Raw genomic sequence first — 24,412 nt, forward strand, 5'->3', positions numbered from 1 at the left:
AGGGCAAATGGTGGCATAATAATAATGTGACTGGACTTGTATTGCAGAGGCCCAGGCTAATCCTTTTTAGACATCAGTTCAAAACCCAAGACAGCCGGCAGCTGGTGGAATCATTAAATTTGGGATTGAAATCCAGCCTCAGTTATGGCAACTGTGAAGCTATCTTCGTGTTAAAAGCCGCTCGGGTTTACTGAAGTCACTTTATGGAAAGGAATCTGCCGTCCTTACCTGGACCGGCCTACATGTGACTCACAGACCCACAGCAACGTGGCTGATGCTTAATTGCCCGTCTAAAATGAAATGGTTGAGCAAGCCAGTCAGGTCAAGGGCAATTAGCAATTGGCAACAAACGCATGGCCAATCCACCCAAACTGCACATCTTTGGGCTCTAAGGGACAATTTAGGATGGCCAATCCACCTAACCTACACATTTTTGGACTGTTTCCTGTGTTATTGAAAAAACGATTTTGCCACCACTGCTGGAAATGCGAGTCACTCTACCTGTCGGTATTTCATGATTAATACTTCGCTGAAAGACTGGATGCTGTTCTCACTCAAGGTTTCTTTGGCCGCTTTGAAGAAATCATTAAAGGTGCCATAAACCCTGTCTCGAGTTTCCATGATTTTCCTGCGACCCGGAATCAGGAATCCCAGAAATGGGTAAGCATTGTACAGCTGCATTGGAGGAAAGAAAGACAGTAAGTCCAAGTCTTCAGTTAATTATAATGGGTTTTGTTCATCTTCAATACACGGAACAGGTGACTTTCAGTGAGGTTAGTTGGGGGCTATCGGTTCGGCCGGCCGTTCGGCCTCTCCAACCGAATTACCTTTCCATCGAAGGCATTTGTAACCTTTGGCAAAATGCGGAATGACTACCCTAACTGATAGCACCTGTTTTACACTGACACCAGCAATCTGACAGGATGTAAAATGGGACCCACCTCCTTTCTATAGAAAAAGCAAAATACTGCAGATGCTGGAAATTGGAAATAAAAACAGAAGACGCTGGAAAAACTCAGCAGGTCTGGCAGCATCTTTGGAGAGAGGAGTTAATGTTTCGAGTCCGAATGACTTCTTTAGAGCTGCAGAGAGGGAGAAACCTGATGGATTTTATACTGTATAAGAGGGGGTAGAGTGGGTGGAGTAGATTAGAAGGTCAGTGATAGGTGGACGCTCAGGAGAAATTGCAACAAACATGTGTTGGGCACAGGTCAGAGGAAGTGTTAATGGCAGTGTGAAGGAGTAGAGGAGGTACTGACAGTAGCATAAAATGTAAGATAGCAAACTGCCTTAATGGGAGGTGAAATCAGTGCTCAACGGAAGCAAATCTTAAGAACAAGTGACAGATGTTCCAGTGGGGGGAGTGGGGGTGCGAGGGAGGGTTGTATGAGGACAACATTTTCTTCAGGATCGAAAAAAGGATCAAAATGGAGGAGAAAGCTCACCATATTGGTACCAGGTGTGTTAAAATGGAGCCAAATTATTGCAAGGAGTATAGGGCATGTTTCAGAATCCTGGTACGTTCTACCATTAACTTAGTCAAAAAGGGCACCAGCATTTGAATTGAATTTCTATTTGAATTTTTCCAATAGGAAGGGGTCACAGCTACAAACTGTTATTATGCAGCAAATCACAATGATTTTCTTGTTCTCCCTGGCTTAGACTGAAACCCGGTGACAAATATCGCAGTGACGTCTGGTGAAAGTGACCTTGGTCTCATATACAGGCCGCAATTTTCTGGACGTTGAGATTCACTTTTCCCGCTGGCAGCTCACCCTTGGCCGTGGGTTTCCCGGCGGCGGGAGGGGGGATGGGCTTCATTGGGAAATCACATTGACAAACAACAGGAAGAGAGAATCCCACTACCAGCAAATGGGGCGCCACCGCGAAACGTGCAGCTGGGGGAATCGGAGAATCCTGCCCACAGTGTTTATGCTCGGATTTAATCCACACATGTGTCTGTCAGTTTGTAACATTTGGACCGGGATTCTCCGACATCACTGGCAGCCGGAATTCTCTGATCCCGCTGAGAGTCACATTTGTGGTGGGGCAGCAACGGACAAGATCGGAGAATCCTGGCCGCACATCAACATTTTCTGTCCCTTACCAGCGACGGGATCTTCCAGTTCTGCTGATGGCGACCACAGCCCTCACCCACTCGGGGGACACGTTCCCTACCATAGAATCGGTGCGGGACAGACAAAAACTGGCAGACATTGGCAGGACAGGAAGATCCCGCCACTGGCCAATGGTGGACTACCTCTGCTGCCGGAAAGTAGGCCAGGGGCTCGGAGCGAGAAAATCCTTCCCTCGGCCTATTACAGTGAGATGAGGAAGTTGTCATGCACTCAAACCTGCAACCTTATCACAGTAACATACAAAGATAATTACATGTATTGGAGCCGATCCACATAGTCTGGTCATCTCATCCATCATGGTTGTTAAACTGATGAATAACTCATCCTCATAATCAAAGCGTTGTCCAAATATGATGGAACAGATGATATTACTGACTGCAGAACTCATAATCTGTGCTGTTTCAAATGGCTGACCTGTAATAAGTTCAATATAAAATTAAGGCTCACAAGTGCAATAATGCTTCAAGCATGTTTGACTTTTAAAACATCACAAGACATAAGAAGTTAAGAACTAGGAGATCAATAAGATCAGGGCTGATTTGTTTTGGACGCAGCTCCACTTACTGCCCGCTCACCATAACCTATTATTCCTTTACTGTTCAAAAATCTATCTACCTTTGCCTTAAAAACATTTAACGAGGTAGCCTTAACTGCTTCACTGGGCAGGGAATTCCACAGATTCACAACCCTTTGGATGGAGAAGTTCCTCCTCAACTCAGTCCTAAATCTGCTCCCCCTTATTTTGAGGCAATGCCCCCTTGTTCTAGTTTCATCCACCAGTGGAAACAACCTCCCTGTTTCTATCCTATTTATTCCCTTCATAATTTTATATATATCGATAAGACCACCCCCCCCCCCTCATTCTTCCAAATTCTAAGACAGGCAAATAGGAAGGTTTCTGATATGGGCGTTAACCAAACGTGAAAACAAAATAGGGGAGAACTAAAATAATTCAGAGAGCAGTGATTCGCTGATACTATCTTTCGGGTTTAAAAGCCTGAATATGGAACAAGAAAACACAGGTGGATAAGGGACAGAGCAGTAATGGTAGCCGGAGTAGGCCATTTGCCCTCTCCCCCACCAAACATCACTCCCTGCCTTCCACCGCAAGCCCCAGGAACTTGTGTCGTGAACTTTTATGTTGCGCCTTACTAAATGGTTTTTGTAAACCTTTTATTAAATTTTTATTGTGATATTTTACGTACTTAGAGCACCCAATTCTTTTTTTTCCAACTAAGGGGCAATTTAGCGTGGCCAATCGACCAACCTGCACATCTTTTGGTTGTGGGGTAGACCCTTGAGACACTGGGAGAATGTACAAACTCCACATGGACAGTGACCTGGGGCCGGGATCGAAACTTGGTCCTCGGTACCGTGAGGTAGTAGTGCTAACCACTGTGCCGCCACACCATCCCGTTTTGTAAATCTAAATACATTACATCTACATGTATGACTTTATCCACCCTGCTTGTTACATTCTAAAAGAGCTCAGGTGTACTACTCAGGTGCACTATCAACAACTTTTGAAAAAAACAAATAACATTTATAAAAGGACTGTCCCCAGAAATTGTAGTTGACGGGGGCTTCAACTACACTGAATTTTCAGGGGCACCGTGAAAAATGTCTGTTTCGGTCACAAAACCAGGAAAGGGCTCATAAGGAGCGAACTATCTATATTTACCTTTTGACATTGAGTTGTAATTTGGCTGAAAGTAATCTCACACTCTAAACTTGTAATTCTGCATGCTGGTGTGTGTGTTGCAAAGGTATATCAATATCTTCACATTTTTACCTGGGTGGCTTTTTTAGCACAATAAAAAACTGATGCTTTTGTGTTAATAACTCAAGAACCCCTACCAGGCTGGTTTCTTTGCAATCAGCATTTAAAGAGTTAACCGCAGACATGGGGGATATTCCACCCCCTGCCACCATGCTGTGTTTTGTGGCGGAGGAGGTGGTCCGTCTTTGGCCAGCAGTGCCTGATCCCACCACTGACTTCAGGAAGCAAAGTACTGTACACACCCCCATCAGCATCAACGGGGCCGAGGTGGAGATGGTTAACAGTTTCAAATTCCGAGGGGAGTTTCAAATTCCATGGGGTACACATCTCCAAAAATCTGTCCCGGTCCACCCACGTCGACGCTACCACCAAGAAAGCACAACGGCATCTATACTTCCTCAGGAAACTTAGGAAATTCGGCATACCCACATTAACTCTTCCCAACGTTTATAGATGCACCATAGAAGCATCCTATCTGGCTGCATCCCAGCCTGGTGTGGCAACTGCTCGGCCCAAGACCCGAAGAAACGTCTGAAAGACGTGAACACAGCCCAGTCCATCACACAAGCTTGCGTCACAGCCATTGATTCCATCTATACCTCCTCTGCCTGGGGAAAGCGGGCAGCATAATCAAAGACCCTTCCCACCCGGCTTAATCACTCTGCCAACTTCTTCCATCGGGCATGAGATACAAAAGTCCGAGAACACACAAGGACAGACTCAAAAACAGCTTCTTCCCTGCTGTTACCACACTCCTAAACGACCTTCTTATGGACTGACCTCATTGACACTACACCCCTGTATACTTCCCCGATGCCGGTGTTTATGTAGTTACACTGTGTAAGTTGTGTTGCCCTATTATGTATTTTCTTTTATTTCCTTTTCTTTTCATGTACTTAATGATCCGTTGAGCAGCTCGCAGGAAAATACTTTTCACTGTACCTCGGTACACATGACGATAAACAAAATCAGAAATCCTTCAATGAGTTGACCCGTTGGTTGTGCCCTCTGCCGCTGAGGAGTTCATGTTCACTTGGAAGGGCGGGGGATGTGGGGGGGGGAAGATGGGGGTGGGGGGGCGGTTGCAGCGGGGGTGGGGGGTTGCTGTCGGCAGGACCAGGAGATCCTGCTGGCGGGAGTGGATGGAAAATTTCAGTATTCAGATAATACGGCCAGCATCATAAACTCTCTCTACCCTCTGTAACAGTCAGACCTGGAGCGGTAGTCCGGGGAAGCCATTTTCTACCTCTTCTCACGGGGCCGTAATCATGCGCAATCGAAACTTCTTCTGCCTTAAAAATATTCCTTTGCCGGGACCTGTAGGGATCCTGCAGAGGCCGACAAATCCAGCGACAAGATAAAAGTTTGACTGCACCAACTTAACTGGCGAATGTGCAAACTCCACACAGGCAGTGACCCGGGGCCAGGATCGAACCCGTCTCCTTGGCGCCATCGGCAGCAGTGCTAACCACGGCGCCACAGTGCCATCCTGAAAAGCACAAGGTGTCCCTACATGCATACGACCTGCTGATGTATATATCGGACACAGTGGAAAGCATCGGGGATGTCATGGACATTTTGGTGAAATTCGGTTGGTTTTCAACTAAACATGTGGAAGAATGAAGTCTTTCCGATTCAGGCGAGGGGACAGAAGAGGAGATTGGGCAAGTTGTCGTTTAAGGTGGTGCGGGGGTGGGAGCAACTACACAAGTTGAATCTGACTCAGTTGGTGGAGGAAATAAGGGGCAAATTGAAAAGGTGGGATGTGCTTCTGTTGTCATTGGCGGAGTTGGTGCAGTCTAAGGATGACTGTGCGCCCGAGGTTTTTGTTTGTATTCCAGAACCTCCCAATTTTTATCTCCAAGGCCTTTTTCAAGATGGATAATATTGATGTTGGGATATGTCTGCGTGGGGAAGGCCCCTCGGAAAAGAAAGCGTTGTCGGAGCATGGGCGATGGCCTGCCAAATTTGATAAATTATTATTGGGCGGTAAATATAGCCATGGTAAGAAAGTGGGTAGTGGGGAAGGGGTCGGTTTGAGAATGGATGGAGGCAGCCTCTTGTAAGGGTACTAGTTTGGGAGTGCTTTTGATGCTGCCTCTGCTGTTCCCTCTGGTCAGATGCTCCACAAGTCCGGAAGTAATGGCAGCCCTGAGGGTGTGGAGACAGCACATGAGGCTTCAGGGGGCCTCAGTTTGGGCCCTGATCCGTGGCAGCCACATGTTCGTTCCGGTGGAACTGGATGGGGGTTTTCAGGGTTGGCAGTGGGTGGGGATTGAGAGGTTTGGAGATTTGGGGCTGGATTCTCCAATAATGAGGCTAAGTGTTGACGCCGTCGTGAAAACGATGGAGTTTCATGACACGTCATCGGGCCTCCAGGAGGAGCAATTAAAAGGCCCACAAGGAGTTAGCACGGGCACGACGGGAAACGACCAAGGGAGCGGCCGCCGATACTCGGGTTGTGTCATTGATTGCTGATTTACATTCTCCCCCCCACACTCAGCGTTGCAGGCAAGATGGCCGCCAGACGACAGGCCCCGTGATTTAGGGACGGCAAGCTGGGCACTCTCCTGAACATGATGGAAGAGAGGAGGCTGGTGTTATACCTCGGGCCGGGATGCAGGACAGCCGGCGCCATTGTTCGGCGTGCCTGGGCAGAGGTGGCAGCCGCCATCAGTGGTGTGGCCCGGACTGCAGACAATTGCCGAAAGAAGCTGTCTGACCTCCTCAGGGCAGCCAGGGTGAGTACTCAACACTGAGCCACTGGTACCAACCCCCCCACCCTCTACACACATGTGACTCCCCCCCCCCCCCCCCCCCCCCCCCCACACCCCCCACCCGGGCTGTGTTGTGTTCTGTAATTTGGAATAACACAAGCTGCCACTTGATGGAGTTTTGAGTAAAAGATGCTCCAGACTTTGAAGTGAGTTCAATATGTTTTATTGAACTATTAGCACATTTCTCAATGAGTTTGACTCTCTGCTAATCTAAATGTAATAACTCAGTCTAACTGAACCAGCCTTGCTCTAAGCCACATGCTGGGGTGTGATGCTGAGGGTACACCCTGTCTCACTCTGTAGATGTTGGTCTGTGGAAAGAGGCGGGGTGTGAGTGCCTCATCCCTTTTATAGTGAGATATCACCCCTGAGTGTCCTGACTTCTCATTAGTCGCGTCCTATTCTACATGTTCATGAGCTGCATGTTTGCATATCATGACCGGTTGCATGCGTCGGACGGTCTAACACTGCTGCTGTTTGTGTTTCCCCCCCACCCTCAGAAAAAGTCTGTGCATAACCGCCGGGAGCGGGTGAAGACAATAGGAGGAACCACCAGAACTGAGTCCCCTAACTGTGCCTGAACAGAGAGCGCTGGACATTGTTGGCGCGCCGGAGGTGCAGGAGGTTACCAATGCTAAGGTCGGAGGCGTGCCACCAAGTGAGAACCCCCTGCGTGTATGCTTCCCATTACAGCACATGTTTTCCCACCCCACCCCCTCATCCCACTCCCCTCACCCCACCACCTCACCCCACCCCCTCACACCACCCCCTCACCCCACCCCCTCACACCACCCCCTCACAACACCTCCCTCACAGCACCCCCTCACCCCACCCCCCTCATACCACCTCTCTCACACCACCCCCTCACAGCACCCCCTACCCCACCCCCTCACACCACCCTCACACCACACGCGCACACCACACGCGCACACCATCCCCTCACGCCATCCCCCTCACCTGACCCCCTCATCCCTACCCCCCTCACCACACCCCCTCACCACTTGATGCCTCACCCCCATCCGTCTGTCTAACCATACATGCTGTCTTATGTCTTGGAGGACCAGCCGGCGATGGTCACGGCATCTACCGCCCCTAGCCAGGGCCAGGGCCAGTGCCCCCCAAACATCGACGGGAAGGGCAGCCGTAACAACAGCCATCCTGCCGAGTCGAGCCAGGAAACCACGACCCAGGGGATGGAAACACAGGGGACAGACACATAGCACACCACGACACAGGAGACGGACACACAGCACACCACGACACAGAAACACAGGGGACAGACACATAGCACACCACGACACAGGAGACGGACACACAGCACACCACGACACAGAAACACAGGGGACAGACACATAGCACACCACGACACAGGAGACGGACACACAGCACACCACGACACAGGGGACCCCGGACCACAGGTCCAATCAGGACATAGACTTTGCGCCACTGCTGTCTCCTGCACCCTCCACCATCTAGGAGACTATCACCTCAGCTGCTCTTTATTGAGGAGGCTTCTGGTACACTTACTGGTGCGCACCACACAGCTGTTCCGGCACAGCAGGTGGAGGTAGGAGCAGCCGAGGGGCCGGACGGTCGGAGGGCAGTCCGTCAACAACATCCAGCTTCCGCCCAGACGGGTCCCGGGTTCCTGGAAATTCCACTCTCACCCATAGTTCCGGTGCAGTCAGAGATCCAGCGACTACAGGAGGGGATGATGGCCGGCTTCCAGCACCTGCAGACGCAGGTGGAGGTATCCAATCACCTGCAGGAGCAGGGAGCGGCGGTGGTCATGCGTGCTACCCAGGCTGAAACCGCACGGGTGTCCTTGTCCAAGGTGGAGGCTGTGGTGAATGTATAATGCTTAATTCACCCTATGTATCATTGTGTCCCTGTGGGCTCCGTCTGTGAGCCATTGCGCGGCTCTGCTCACAGGGGGAGATGAGGAGCTTGTACAGGGCCCCACCCTTGGCTCCGCCCATGGCTACTCCCATGGCCCCTCCCACTACTGGAAGTATAAAGTGCTGCGGTCTTTTGAGTCTGCCCTTAGTTCTTCTGGTCGCAGGCAGTCTCAGTTGTAAGTCTATTAAAGCCACAGTTTACTTCCTCTCGTGTCTTGAGTGAATTGATGGTCACATCAATTTAATAGACTTAAAAAAATCACCATTCAATCAGCCCTCAAACTAGAACTCGACCCGCAGCGAAGGAAATCTTTCTACACTGGCTTCGGTGCTTCAAGGCCTACTGAAGAGCAGAAACTCAGTCTCCTGCATGCAAGGGTGAGCCATCGCATCTCTACGCAACTAGAGATGCGTAGTTGCATAGTAGTACACGCGTAGTAGTACATGCGTAGTACACCGAAGCCCTCGCTATACTCGACCGCCTATATGTGCGGCCTGTAAATGAAGTTTACCCGCCGCCAGCGCCCCGCAGAGTCGCTAGAGGATTACCTGCGCAATCTAAAAGCTCTTGCAATCTTAGAAGCCTCACACTCAGCTTCGGTGGACCCCTACCCCCTCTCACTATATGCAGCTTAGCGACTCTAAAAATCGACCCCCCTCCACTCTTCACTAATCTCACTGCTAACTGCAAACCCGTAGCCACTCACAGCAGGCGGTACAGCCTGCAGGACAGGGTATTTATCAGAGCCGAAGTCCAGCGCCTCCCACGTGAGTGAGTCATAGAGGCCAGTAATAGCCCCTGGAGAGCTCAGGTGGTGGTCGTCAAGACCGGGGAAAAGTTCCGGATGGTGGTTGATTACAGCCAGACCATTAACCGGTTCACGCACCTGGATACGTACCCCTTTCCCCGAATTGCAGACATGGTCAACCAGATCGCCCAGTACCGCATCTTCTCCACGGTGGATCTGAAGTCTGCATACCACCAGCTCCCAATCCGCCCGGAGGACAGCCACTACATGGCGTTCGAGGCAGATGGCCGCCACTTCCATTTCCTCCGGGTTCCCTTTGGCGTCATGAATGGGGTCTCGGTGTTCCAATGAGCAATGGACCAAATGGTGGACCAGTATGGTGCGGGCCACGTTTCCGTATCTGGATAACGTCACCATCTGCGACCATGACCAGCAGGACCACAACACCAATCTCCAAACTGCCCAGAAATTCAATCTCACATACAATAAGGAGAAATGCGTTTTCCGCACAACCAGACTAGCCATCCTCAGCTATGTTGTGGAAAACGGAGTCCTGGGGCCTGACACGGACCATATGCGACCCCTCTTACAACTCCCTCTCCCTCACTGTTCCAGGGCCATCAAAAGGTGCCTTGGATTTTTCTCCTATTACGCCCAGTGGGTCCCCCAGTATGCGGACAAAGCCCGCCCACTATTTAAGGCCACACTCTTCCCACTGTCAGCCGAGGCCCGCCAGGCCTTCAACTGCATCAAGGAGGACATCGCCAAAGCTGCCATGCGGGCGGTGGATGAATCCGTCCCCTTTCAAGTGGAGAGCGACGCCTCAGAGGTCACTCTCGCTGCCACTCTGAACCAGGCAGGGAGACCAGTAGCTTTCTTCTCCCGAACCTCTCCGCTTCAGAACTTCTACACTCCTCAGTCGAAAAGGAAGCTCAAGCCATTGTGGAAGCCGTACGGCACTGGAGGCACTACCTCGCAGGTAGGAGGTTCACCCTCATCACCGACCAGAGATCGGTTGCCTTCATGTTCGACAACTCGCAACGGGGCAAAATAAAAAACGATAAAATCTTGAGGTGGAGGATCGAACTCTCCACCTATAATTATGACATCATATGTCGGCCAGGGAAGCTCAATGAGCCCCCAGATGCCCTGTCCCGAGGCACATGCGCCAGCGCGCAAGACAACCGATTACAGGCTATCCACAATGACCTCTGCCACCCGGGGGTCACCTGGCTCGCCCACTACATCAAAGCTCAAAATCTGCCTTTCTCCACCGAGGATGTAAAAGCCATCACCAGGGATTGCCCGATCTGCGCGGAGTGCAAACCACACTTCTATAGACCAGACAAGTCCCACCTGGTAAAGGCTTCCCGGCCCTTTGAACGCCTGAGCATCGATTTCAAAGGCACCCTCCCATTCAAAATCTGTACTTCCTCAACGTCATAGACAAATTCTCCCGTTTTCCGTTTGCTATCCCATGCCCCGATATGACCTCCCATACAGTCATCAGAGCCCTGCACAGTGTCTTCACCCTGTTCGGCTTCCCCAGCTACGTCCACAGCGACAGGGGTTCATCCTTCATGAGCAACGAGCTGCGTCAGTACTTGCTCGACAAGGGCATCGCCTCGAGCAGGACTACCAGCTATAACCCCAGGGGGAAAGGGCAGGTGGAGAGGGAGAACGCGACGGTCTGGAAGACCGTCCTACTGACCAAATGGTCCAGGAATCTCCCGACCTCCCACTGGCAGGAGGTCCACCCCGACGCACTCCATGCAATTAGGTCCCTCCAGTGTACGGCCACTAATCAGACCCCTCACGAGCGATTATTTGTTTTCCCTTGGGGCACTACCAAGGGGACTTCGCTCCCATCTTGGTTGAGGACACCGGGCCCGGTTCTCCTCCGGAAGCACGTCCGGACACATGAGACGGACCCACTAGTAGAAAGGATACTACTGCTACACTTGAACCCACACTACGCCTTTATAGAACACCCCGATGGCCGTCAGGAAACCGTTTCCCTCCGGGACCTGGCGCCTGCAGGATCCACCACCACCACCACCACCGCCGAGGTACCCCTCACACTACACCCCACACGAACCCCCCCACGCCCTGAGTCCCCACGCCTACAGGTTTTCTGCGCCCCCTTCGCCCGTCGCACCGGTCAGGAACGAAGCTCTGAACAAACCACCCCCGGAGTCTACCCTCAGATCCACACCGCCCGCCAGCACACAGCCATCCGAAGTGGCTGCAACCCCAGTGCTCCGTCGTTCCCAGCGGACGACTCGGCCACTGGACCGGCGCAATCTGTAGACCCATCACCTGCTTAGGACTTGATTTTTTTACAGGGGGTGAATGTGGTGAATGTATAATGCTTAATTCACACTATGTATCATTGTGTCCCTGTGGGGTCCGTTTGTGAGCCGTTGCGCGGCTCTGTCCACAAGGGGAGATGAGGAACTTGTACAGGGCTCCACCCGTGGCTCCGCCCATGGCCCCTCCCACTACCGGAAGTATAAAGTGCTGCGGTCTTGTGAGTCTGAGCTCAGTTCTTCTGGTCGCAGGCAGGCTCAGTTGGAAGTCTATTAAAGCCACAGTTTACTTCCTCTCGTGTCTCAAGTGAATTGATGGTCACTGGGGGCAAAGGTGTCAGACATGGGTCAGGTTATGCAAAGCCGGGGCTACCTGTGCAGGCGGGGCTGTGGCCCAGGACATAGCTGTCCACTTACAGGCAGTCATGTGCCAGAGCCAGCTGCAGATAACAGTGGTGCTCCTCAGTGTGGCCCAGTGTCAGCAGGCCGTAGCCCAGTCCCAGCAGGCCATGGCTGAGAGCATCGGCACAATTGCCCAGGTGTTGACCGGCGTCGCAGGGATGGCCCACGCTCTGAGCTCCATGACAGCTAATGTACAGACCCTGATCGATACCAGAGTGGGCCTCCAGGACTGGCAGTGCCAGGTGGCAGGGGGGCCTTGGGGGATGGCTCCGCTCGCATCCCCATCCCATGGAGAGGCCCGGGGGCCATCGGGCACTCCAAGGGAGGATGGGGTGCTGGGGCCCGTGCCAGAGACTCCTGCAGGGGAGGTGCCGGAACAGTTGGAGGTTGGATTGTGGGAATAAGCCTTGAGGAGGGTGACCCGGGAGTCCAGGGGGCGAGAGAGGCTGACGTCTGGGGGTATGGGAGGGAGGGTGGGGGCGGTATAGGAGGGAGGGTGGGGGTTATGGGAGGGAGGGTGGGGGGCAAGGGAGGGTGTGGGGTATGGGAGGGAGGATGTGGGGTATAGGAGGGAGGGTAGGGGATATGGGAGGGAGCGTGGGGGGGTATGGGAGGGAAGGTGGGGTGCGGTTGTTGGCAATTTATTGAGTTGTGCTTTGTTCTCCTGCTTGTTACATGTTGGTTATATTTTTTCATCCAGGTTGTGGTTTTGTTTGATGTTTATTTATGAATGCCTTAAGAAATATATTTTTTTTTAAAGTTTGACTGCACCCATTTAACTGTCTCAATGCAGTTTGAGGAAGTTCTGTTCATTCAGGCAGCACGGTGGCATAGTGGTGAGTAACAATTGCTTCACAGCGCCAGGGTCCCAGGTTCGATTCCCGGCTTGGGTCACTGTCTGTGTGTTGTCTGCACGTTCTCCCCGTGTCTGCGTGGGTTTCCTCAGGGTGCTGCGGTTTCCTACCACAGTCCAAAGACGTGCAGGTTAGGTGGATTGGGCATGCTAAATTACCCTTAGTGTCAGAAATTGCCCTTAGTGTTGGGTGGGGTTACTGGGTTATGGGGATAGGGTGGAGGTGTGGGCTTGGGTAAGGCGTTCTTTCCAGGAGCCAGTGCACACTCGATGGGCTGAACGACGTCTATAATTCCAGTGAGACTCATTTGTGCAGATGAGAATTTCTTTTTTTCCCCTGAAATTTAGAGCACCCAATTCTTTTTTTCCAATTAAGGGGTAATATAGTCTGGCCAATCCACCTAAACTGCACTTCATTGGGTTGTGGGGGTGAAACCCACACGGACATGGGGAGAACATGCAAACCACACACAGTGACCCGGGGCCAGTATTGAACCCGGGTCCTCAGCGCCACAGGTAGCAGTGCTAACCACTGTGCCACCATGCCACCCCTAGATGAGAATTCCAAATGAATAATTCATTGCAACACTTCACGAGCCTGACACACAAAGTGCTCACCTTTATAGCTCTCAAGGATGTTCACAAGTAAGTTGACCTCTTCAGTAATCTTGTCTTCAATGGATTTCTTGCCCATCCCAAAGTCACGGAGTTTTGATATCGCAAACCTTCGTGTGTCCTGCCATTGCTTCCCGTCACTGAATATAATACCTAGGAGTGGCACAACAGCAGCTGATCAAATATTACATAGAGTGGGAGTGTATGTAAATGGAAATCATTTTAGTTCATGTAATAATAATAATCTTATTGTCACAAGTAGGCTGACGTTCACAGGCAATGAAGTTACTGTGAAAAGCTCCTAGTCGCCACATTCCGGCACCTGTTCAGGTACACTGAGGGAGAATTCAGAATGTCCAAATGATCGAGTGGCAGAGTAACACCTTGGATGGGAGGGAGTGTGTGCCCCCAATGCGGTGGAACACCCTCTCCCCATCCGTTCCCACCTTTTAACCAGTTATGTTAAGAACAAGGCCTTCTCTTCTCTCCCCTCCCCATCACTGTCCAATGGTCACTGGAGGCAGTTTGAATTGGCCTTAATTGGACAATAATTGGCTAATTACAGGCCTCAATAGGTCAAAGGGCTAGCACGCCAGGAGGTGCCCCAACCACACCTCCTGTGTTATGAAGACCAGGTAGGGGTGTGCAGGAAGGTGCTGGGATACCCACCTGGCATATTTTAGGTTACCCTTCCATCCCCCCTACCCCAGCTAAATTCTTGGGGTGAGGGTGGGGACGGGGGCTGCGGTGGGGACGAGCTGAGAGAGAAGGTGGTCAATGAGCCACAGCTCAATTCTGCAGTATTCCACCCCAGTCTGATATCTGCGGTGCGACAAACTGATTGAGCCGAGGAAACAACGCAAGAAAAACACAGGTTCAAATTGTTATATTACAGTTTGTGGTAATATGTTGTTATTCTTTGCCTTGTGATCCAGAACGGTCTGATGAGCTGATGATAAAGAAACCACCAATCTTTAGATTGAAGCAAAACTAATTTATTAAATAACGATTAATCAAATAAAGTTCATACACACTACTGAGCTATAACTACAAATAAAGTAAGGTTGAATCTGTCAAACAGTAATCTATAATCTAGTATTAACTAATGATGACCTCGTGTTATCTCTCTCTCTGATCTAAACTACTCCTTGTGCTGTGATCAATACTTCTCCTTTGCAAACTACCCAACATTCCCTGAGGTCTGATATTCATACTGGGAACTGGTGGTGCCCACTAGTGTTTAATTACACTGAGATGTAATAATTAATCCTTCACTGGCGTACCGATATACATATCATTACACAAATGTCAATTACCACGTCGGGACGAATATTCGTCAAAGATCGGAATGTGTGCCCTCCCGGCGAATTGATCAGCGTGGTCCACAAGAGCATCTTTCACCGTGTCATAGCCCGCCAGCACCACTGCCTTCTGTGGCCCAATCGCCACTGAAAATACACTTCCGTATTTCTCTGAGAGCTAAAGGAGAGAGAGAGAGAGCTTTAATTAGGTTGAATTTTTCTTTCTTGTGAGCGACAGTGAAGAATGAGTTATGGGAAAAACAGAGGAAACTAACAACTGATTGAGCCTCAAAGCCCAGCCCCTCAATCTAGTGAAAGTTAACGCCTCAGAATCATCGTTGATTCATAACAGCCGTAACACGGGATCGCCCCAAAAAATATTGGATTCCGGGTGTGATCAAAGGGCCTCCTGGGCCATTGGAGGCCCTCGGCTGGTTGGGCTCTGCGCAGGCTGGTACCTTGGTGCTCCCGCTGTCACTCGGGCACCTAGGGGCACTGGATTTGCTGTCCAGGGTGTCTGGGTGGCACTGACAAGCTGGCAGGGGTAACATCAGGATGCCAGGCTGGCACGGTCCCCAGGCGACAGGTTGCCAGGTATCAGGTCTGGGGTGTCCTGCCTTTGAGAGGTGGGGTAAGGGGTCCCGAGGACTCCCGAGAGACGCATTGGGGCACTGAGGGGTACTGAGGCCTCAGTGGGGAGTCTGAGGGGGGGTTAACGGTTCGGAGCAGCATTTAAAACTGGCACCCTGAGCTCTTCCTGCTCTGATGAGCTGAGCTGAGCTCGTCAGTACAGTGAATGAGGTAAGTGTGGGCTCGGCAGGCTGTTCCTCATTGAGGGTAAAACAACTGTCTAGTTTGATAATGGGGTGGTTCTCGACGCTGCAGGCCCCAAGAAACACCCTGCTGTATGTTCCCAAAACAAATCTCTGTTTTTTGGGCATTAAGTCGCACCTTCCATCTGCTCAACCTCCTTAATATCACAAATCAGCTCCGGTGCAAGCCAAACAATTTTGCTGGGTGACGTCCTGTTAACGCCCAGACTCCAACGTACTGGAGAGGCAGTGGCGTGGTGGTATTGTCACCAGATGAGTAATCCAGAGACCCAGGGATAATGTTCCGGGGACCCGGTTTCTAATCCCACCGTTACTAGATTTGAATTCAATAAAAATCCGGAATTAAAAGTCCAGCAATGACCATGATCTGCTTGTCGTGAAAAACCTTTAAGGAAGGAAATCTGCTGTCCTTACCCGGTCTGGCTTGCACATGACCCCAGATTCACACGGCAATGCAGCTGACACGTAACTGCCCCTCTGTAATGGCTGAACAAGCCACTCAGTTCAAGGGCAGTTCGGAATGGTCAACAAATGCTGGCCCAGGAAGCGATGCACACTTTAGAGTTCAGTGGTACCAGCCAACAAACCCCTTGGTTCTCCGGGAATGTTTACTGAGAGGCCCTTTTCCCATTTCTGATGCACTCTGATCTTTTGAAGGGCAGGGGAGTTATCCCCTGGTGTCCAGCTCAATTTTTATCCCTCAATCAACATCACATAAATCAGATTATCAGATTATCACATTGCTGCCAGTGGGATCCTGCTGTGCAAATTGGCGGCTAGATTTCCTACAACAGTGACAGTATACACTTCATTGGCTGTGAAGCACTGACAGCGTGGCCGTGACAAGCACTGTCTAATCGCAACCTTTCTTCTTTCATCTCTGTCTCCTCAATGTAATTAATTAGCTACATAACTGAAAAATTCCGGACGCTTTAATATTACTATCACTGGTTAGGAGCCTTTTCCCCTTGGTGTAATTAATTGGATGAACACTGTGCGACCGTGCTGCAGGGCAGGGCAGCACAGTAGCACAGTGGTTAGCACAGTTGCTTCACAGCTCCAGGATCCCAGGTTCGATTCCCCACTGGGTCACTGTCTGTGCAGAGTCAGCACGTTTTCCCCGTGTCTGCGTGGGTTTCCTCCTGGTGCTCCGGTTTCCTCCCACAGTCCAAAGATGTGCAGGTTTGGTGAATTGGCCATAATAAATTGCGTGGGTGCACTGCCGGCAAAGCCGAGGATCTCGCCAACAGAGAATCCCGCATGTGATATTTTTTGACCAAGTAGTTTTAACACCTGTAGTTGATTAAAGTAAATGTTCACCAGCCCACTCGCCTTGCCCAACTCCTTGTGAAGTGACATTATTTTGCAATTTTCTTTCTCCTCCCATTTGGTTCAGACAGTCCAATTAGGAACCAGATATCACACCCTCAGAATTTCAGATCACCGACTCACAGAATCTCAGATCACAGTCTCAGAGAATCTCAGATCACAGGCTCACAGATTACAGACAGAAAGATCACAAAATCTCAGATCACACATAACAGACTCCCGGATCACTGATCAGGAACCACAGATTCACAGATCAGAGACTCTCAGATCACTGACTCGCAAATCACAAAATCTCAGATCAGAAAAAGAGACCCACAGATCACAGGCTCACAGATCAGAGACTCTCAGATCACAGATCATAACATTTCAGAACATAAATAAGAGATTCTCTGATCACAACTCACAGCTAATAGACTCTCTGATGAGAGACTCTCAGGTCACAAAATCTCAGATCACAGACAGCAGACTTAAATCACAGAATTTCAGACAAGAGATCACAGACTCACAGATCACAGATTCAGAACCACAGTTCACGGATCCAGAATCACAAACTTCCAAGCCAGAGATGCACATATCCAGACTCTCAGATCTCAGACTCTCAAATCATAGACTCTCAGATCTCGGACTCTCTGATCACAGACTCTCAGGTCACAGACTCTCAGATCACATGCTCTCAAATTGCAGTCCCTCAGATTAGTGTCTCAAATCGCAGACTCTGAGATTACAGGCCACACACTTAAAAGTCATCAAAGATGTGGGGCGCGATTCTCCGGACTCACGACGGGTCGGAGAATAGCGGGCGTCGGGAATTTTTACGGCGACGCTGTTCCGACGCCCTCCCGCAAAATGTCGGAGTCGCCATTCCCGACAAACGCCTCCTTCCCACCCCTGACACAACCAGAATCGCCACTGATAGCCCCCCCGCTATTCACCGGCCCGGATGGGCCGAAGTCCCGACGTCATGGCGCCCTGTTTGCACGTCGTGAAACACACCTGCTTTTTAAATTCGTCAACCAGTCGGCCTGGCTGACGACAGCTTGGAGGAGGTCAGGGCACCACTCTGCGCACCGCTCAGCGCACCGCTCAGCGCACCGCTCGAGTCTGGCCACAACGGGGAAGGCATCCCTGAGAACGGGAGGGGGTCCAGAGCGAGGGGAGTGGGGGCGACGGGGGAGGCAGTGGGGGGCGAACGAGGAGGCAGTGGGGGGGCGACGGGGGAGGCAGTGGGGGAGACGGGGGAGGCAGTGGGGGAGACGGGGGAGGCAGTGGGGGCGACGGGGGAGGCAGTGGGGGGCGACGGGGGAGGCAGTGGGGGAGACGGGGGAGGCAGTGGGGGAGACGGGGGAGGCAATGGGAGGCTGCCGAGGTGTCGACTAACCTCTGTCTAACATGTCCCGTTTCTCTGCCTCCCACCATCCTTCTGTAGGTTAGCACGATGTATGGGAACAGAACGGCTATGTTCTGCGCAGTGGTTGGGGCCGCGCTACTGGATTTGGAGATACAGCAGCATCCACACCCACAACCTGCAGTGGCTGCAGGGCCAGCTGCAGCAGCAGAGGGAAGGGCCGAGGAGTCGCCAGTCGTCGAGCAGCATGGGGGGGGAGGAGGAGGAGGAAGAGGAAGAGGAGAGAGTGAGGGTGCAGCCACGGCGCCAGAGGCGACGACCAAAGCCGAGGGTGTACCGTGTCCGGGTCTCTTTCCTAACAATGCCGGACATCACCTGCAGGAGAAGACTCCGGCTGAGTAGGCAGACGGTGATACATATCTGCCAACTCCTGTCGCACCTCGCCCCACGTGGAACGGGGGGAGGACACGCGATCCCGGTTGCCATCAAGGTGACGGTCGCTCTGAACTTCTATGCTACCGGCTCCTTCCAGTCTCCGAGCGGGGACGTCTCCGGGATCTCCCAGTCATCGGTGCACAGGTGCATCCGGGATGTGACCGACGCCCTCTATGCCATCGCGGACCGCTACATCACCTTTCCCGAGGACCAAGCAAGTCAAGACTCACGAGCCCGTGGATTTGCCAGTGTGGCCGGGATACCGAGGGTTCAGGGGTCAATCGACTGTGTTCACGTCCCCATGCGCCCGCCTGCTGTGGACAAGGAAGTGTTCACAAACAGAAGGGGGACATACTCCATTAATGTCCAGGTGGTATGCGACCCCCACATGAGGTTCATGAATGTCTGTGCAAGGTTCCCAGGGAGTGTGCATGACTCCTACATACTGGCGCAGTCGTTCATCCCTGCGATGTTTGAGGGACATCCCCCCCGGCTGAGGGGCTGGTTGCTAGGCGACAGGGGTTATCCGCTGAGGTCTTGGCTGATGACACCTATACGGAGGCCTCAGACCAATGCGGAAACACGATACAACGAGGCCCATGCAGCAACCAGGGGTGTGGTGGAGCGCTGCCTTGGCCTCCTGAAGATGAGATTCAGGTGCCTGGACCGCTCCGGAGGGGCCCTGCAGTACCAGGCCGACAGGGTCGCTCGCATTGTAGTGGTCTGCTGTGCGCTGCACAACATCGCGATGCAGAGGGGAGATGACCTGCTGCAGGAGGCGGAGGGAGAAGCTAGTGGCAGTGGTGCCAGCACAGAGGAGGAGGAGGAGGAGGAGGAGGCGAGGGAGGAGGAGGAGGAGGAGGAGGCTGGCGGAGTGGCGGGCGCAGAACGCAGACACGACCCAGGTGCTGGTCATGTCCAGGAGGTGGCACGACGGACCCGGCAAGGACGGCGGGCACGCGACGCCCTGGTGGCAGCACGGTTCACGCATCGCATGTGACGTCCCCGCTGAACACCAAACCACCACCTGCATCGCTAGTCATGCAGAGGGTCACCACACAACTGCCACCACCACAACCCCCCCCCCCCCCCCCCACCCACAGTGTACACTGCTTCACTTCGACATGACGCTTATCACTGGGTACAGACGGAATGGCACAACATTGATGGCTGTGTCAGCGGGTGTGATCAGTGCCATGTGGAATGATGACAGCCCGCTCTGCGAAGAGCTGTGAGCTCAGAATCGTTAGAGAGAGTCTGACCCATGGCAATAGCTGAACCATCCACCTTGGTGGCCGCTGAGTTCGTCACTGACACTCCATCACGTGCCCGCGTGGGCTAGCTGTGGGAGGGGGTAGGGGCAGGGACTGCACACCCAGCACCGAGGTTTCACCACCCGTCACCCCCAGCGACACTCGGTCACCATCACGATTCCTGTGGCTGTGGAACAATCACACGGTATTACAAGTAAGGTGGAACAGTGCGTTTAATATTACCAATTATTTACAGGTGCCCTAGCCCCTACAACTAAACTGTGCCCTTCACCCGTGCCAACTTACTCAGTGTCTATCTTAGTTGCCTTACGGGCCCTACCACTACGTCTAAGTGACTCCCCAGATGATACAGCAGGAGTGGAGGAGGATTGCTGCGAATCGCCCCCCTCGACTCGTTTCTCCTTGGCTAAGCGTTTCCTGGGGCGACCCGGCCTTGATGGGCCAGGCTGCTCTGCGGGCGTCTCGGGTGACATTGTGCCACCCTGCTCTGCCTGCTGCCCACCCGATGCACCAGGGATGGGACGGGGGGAGGCCGAGAATTCCGGGACGTCCCGTGATGGAGTTAATGGGACGGGACCCGAAACCTCCTCCTCCCTCGGGGAGCCCGGTGGCCCCCGGGCCTCACTTTGGGACAGAGGTGCGAGCGGGGAGGTGCCCCGTCGCACCACCGACACCTGGTGCTGCCAGTCCTGGAGGCCTGCAACGGTATCCACCAGGATCCAAAGGTTTGCAGAGACGGAGGCCAGGGAGTTAGACATTCCCACCAGGGACTGTGCGACCTCAACCTGTGTGTGCACGACACCATCCAGCACATGTGTCAGGCGGTTGATTGTCTCCGCGACCGACTGCTGGGACTGTGCTACCGACTGCTGGGACTGTGCCATGGCGTGCTGAGACTCGGCCATGGCCCGCATGGCGCCGGCAATGTCGTTTTGGCTCTGGTACATTGCTGCCTGTGAGAGGGCAACCCTGTCCAGGGCCGAGGATGACGCGTGCACACTAACCCCAACGCCTTGCATAACCTGACCCATGGCCGAAACCGTTTCACCCATTGCCTCCACCGCGGATGCCACCCGTGCGGTGTCGGACTGGGTCTCTGCCATGAGCGGCACCACTCCCTGCTCTTGGACGCAGTTCGACTCCTCTAACAGCGTCTGCAGAGCCAGGAAGGCAGCCCTCCTCCCGCCATTGTTTCCCTGGGTTTCCTGAGGCATCGGCTGTGCGGGTGGGTTGATAAACTCCAGGAACTCAGAAAACGTCTGGGAGCCAGCTGCATCCTGGGCCTGGTCTGGCCTCCGTGAGTCCGGGCCCTCTGTTGCTCCGACCTCCACCTGCTGTACCTGCTCAGCTGTGATGTGCCAACCAGACTGTGCCCCAGGAGACTCATCACTAAATAGGCCCGCCGGGGTGTGTGTCTCTGGGATGATGGATGTGGTGGGAGAAAGCAGTGCCGCAAGCCCGACGCTCTCAATGTTTAGGGCCTCCTCCAGGGTGTGGGGCTGCTCAGCGACAGGAGGGTTGTCCCTGGCTATTTCTGGTGGTAGTGGACTTCGAACCCTCTGTGCGTCCTGGTCCGCAGATTGGGTTGGGGCGGATGGGGCTGCCCGCTGATCGGGCACCCTCTGTTGTGAGGCCCTTGGTGAGGTGGCGGCAGATTCCTGTGTCCGTCTGGAGGCAGACGGCCCTGGTCGTTCGGCATCACGTCCTAGGGAAGAGAATGAGACGGGTTATTTCGATTTGCTCGGCAGGCCGCTGGATGGTCCCAGTGGGCAGGGTGTGTGAAGGGACAGAGGATGGGGGAGGTGTCCCAGTGGGCAGGGTGTGTGAAGGGACAGAGGATGGGGGAGGTGTCCCAGTGGGCAGGGTTTGTGAAGGGACAGAGGATGGGGGAGGGGTGAGTGTTTGTCAGGGAGGGTTGTCTCACTTGCTGCAGTTCCGCCAACCTTGCATAGCGCGATATCGCGGCTGGCAGACCCCCCAACAAGGTCCAGGGCCCTCTGTTCAAAGGTGCTGAGGGGGTGCAGGTTGGGCGAACCCCCTCCAGTCTTGTGCCGCTCACGGTGGTTGTGAGCGGTCTTGGCCTGTTGGGGGAGCGAACATAGGTAGATCATTACAAAACGGTAGGTATCAGCAGTCCGTTCAGATACTGGCACAGTTTGGGGGGGGGCAAGTTGTCATAAGACGATTGCATCTCTCCTCGGGGCCAGAGCGCTGGGTCTGCGACAACTTTGTGAACCATCCTCAAATAACTCTGCCCCAATCCCTCTCCCCCCCCTCCCGTGCCGGGGGGGGGGTGGGGGGGGGGGGGGCTGAAGTTAAGGGGGAGGGATGGTTGTGACTAGGGGGCACCCTCATGGCACTTACCCTGGCAGACCTGGTGAGGTCATGTAGCTTCTTCCTACATTGCTCAGCTGAGCGAGGGGTCTGCCCCACAGCACTGACGGCAGCAGCCACGTCACGCCAGGCCTGGCGTACCGCGCTGGCAGGTTGGCGATGCCCTCTCCATGGGCGGATGATGCCCCTCCTCTGCTCCACGGCATCGAGCAGCGCCTCGACGTCAGCATCAACAAAGCGAGGAGCAGCTCTCCTCGGCTCCAACATCCTGCCCGACAGATTCTGTGGTCGCCCGCGCCTTTTTACGGCGTCGGGCGGCGTCACGTGGGCGTGATCGTGTCGTCGCCGTGTTCCGTCGTCATCACGCACGTAATTGACGCGGCCGCGCTACTAGCCCATTTCGAGGAAGTGAATCCGTCGGGAAATGAAGCCTTCGCGACCGTCGTAAAACGCTCCCGATTTTTACGACGGTTTTACGACTTTCCGCGGGTGCGGAGAATTTCACCCCTGCTTCTTCTCAAGGTCTGTCCTTTCCTTATTCCGGAGCCCTCCCCCCCCACCTTATCTGTCCAGACTGCCACCCCCAGCACATCTCCTTGGGATGTGTAACTGGTAAATGCCCGGTGCCCCACAGTCCTCAGTGAAAGATTCTCACTAACCTGCATGAGAGACCAGTGCAGCCTCTTAAGGTCCAGTTGGTGCAGGTTGCCAATCAGGGGTAGGGGACTGGGTCCGGGAGGGAGTTTGTCTCCCACTCCGCCCTTACGCCGTGCAAGGGAAACCAGCAGGACAAGGAGCAGCGTCAAGGCCAGTAGGCCCAAGGTGTCATCTATGGGACAGATACTGGAGGCAGACATCGTGTGCAAACCAGAAACAGGGAAATGAGAATCCTGCTCTGAACTGGTCTTGTGTACTTTAAAATGGAACACCAGTAAAACTGGGAAATAAGGGTGCTGCTTTCTGGGGAACCACCCAGCAATGGAGCAACTTCTTTCCTTATCTTATCATCTGGGATGGTCCTTCAGTCCCTTCCCCCTTCGTAATAGGCTTGAAGAATCCGCCTCAAATTCCTTCTTCGTCGAGCAGAGGGATTTTAATCCACACCTTATCTGTCCAGACCAGTTAAACTTTAACTGAAGATTGTTGCACAGGACTCTGACCTTTCAGTTTACGATATTTGACAGCGTTTGACCTTCAACAGGGAAACTGTGACGTGCTGGACTGCATTCCCCTGGGAGTGAGGCTGTGAGGCCCAGCAGAGTCCATTGGGACAGAGAGAAATAGAGAATGCATTTTGGATCCGGACCCACAATTTAGACTGGATCTAAAGCTGCAGGTTGACCCTTTTTCTGTCGCTGCACCTCAGAATGGCAAAGTTCCTGGTTCATGTCCCACTCGTGCCCAGAATGCTTTGGTGCCTTACTAAGGGAGTGCTGCACTGTCAGCAAGGCCGGGCAGGAATCTCCTTTAGCTGTCGGTTAAACCGGCATGTACGATCAGGCGGAGAATAGCTCCCAACGCCGAAATCGCAGCCAGTGCTGGTTTGATGCTGAATCGCGATGCCGCACCTCTAAAATGGCGTCAATGTGATGCACAATGCATGTAGTTGCAACATTTGTATATCATTAGTGGGCCCACCTGCGATTCTCTACCTCCGAACAAAGAAAAGTACAGCACAGGAACAGGCCCTTCGGCCCTCCAAGCCTGTGCTGACCATACTGCCCGACTAAACTACAATCTTCTACACTTCCTGGGTCCGTATCCCTCTATTCCCATCCTATTCATGTATTTGTCAAGATGCCCCTTAAATGTCACTGTCATGTCTGCTTCTACCACCTCCTCCGGCAGCGAGTTCTAGGCACCCACTACCCTCTGTGTAAAAAACATGCCTTGGACATCTACTCTCAACCTTGCTCCTCGCACCTTAAACCTATGCCCCCTAGTAATTGACGCCTCTACCCTGGGAAAAAGCCTCTGACTATCCACTCTGTCTATGCCCCTTATAATTTTGTAGACCTCTATCAGGTCACCCCTCAACCT

At 52.9% G+C, this 24,412-nt stretch overlaps 1 protein-coding gene across 1 annotated transcript in view; it reads right to left on the reverse strand.

Annotated features, from left to right (window-relative positions):
* The window catches only part of LOC119975814 (cytochrome P450 2K1-like), a 100,367-nt gene extending 76,858 nt beyond the window's left edge, over nucleotides 1-23,509 (reverse strand). The window contains exons 1-5 of the mRNA XM_038815687.1: nucleotides 23,032-23,509; nucleotides 14,838-15,000; nucleotides 13,525-13,674; nucleotides 2,392-2,552; nucleotides 502-675 (exon numbers count right to left, since the gene is read on the reverse strand). Of these exons, the coding sequence (XP_038671615.1) occupies nucleotides 502-675; nucleotides 2,392-2,552; nucleotides 13,525-13,674; nucleotides 14,838-15,000; nucleotides 23,032-23,229 (846 nt within the window). The 5' untranslated portion in view covers nucleotides 23,230-23,509. The remainder of the gene's footprint in view (nucleotides 1-501; nucleotides 676-2,391; nucleotides 2,553-13,524; nucleotides 13,675-14,837; nucleotides 15,001-23,031) is intronic.
* Nucleotides 23,510-24,412: the final 903 nt, after the last annotated feature.

The sequence above is a fragment of the Scyliorhinus canicula genome, chromosome 13 (genome assembly GCF_902713615.1).
Source record: "Scyliorhinus canicula chromosome 13, sScyCan1.1, whole genome shotgun sequence".
In the NCBI taxonomy this organism is placed as follows: Eukaryota; Metazoa; Chordata; class Chondrichthyes; order Carcharhiniformes; family Scyliorhinidae; genus Scyliorhinus; species Scyliorhinus canicula.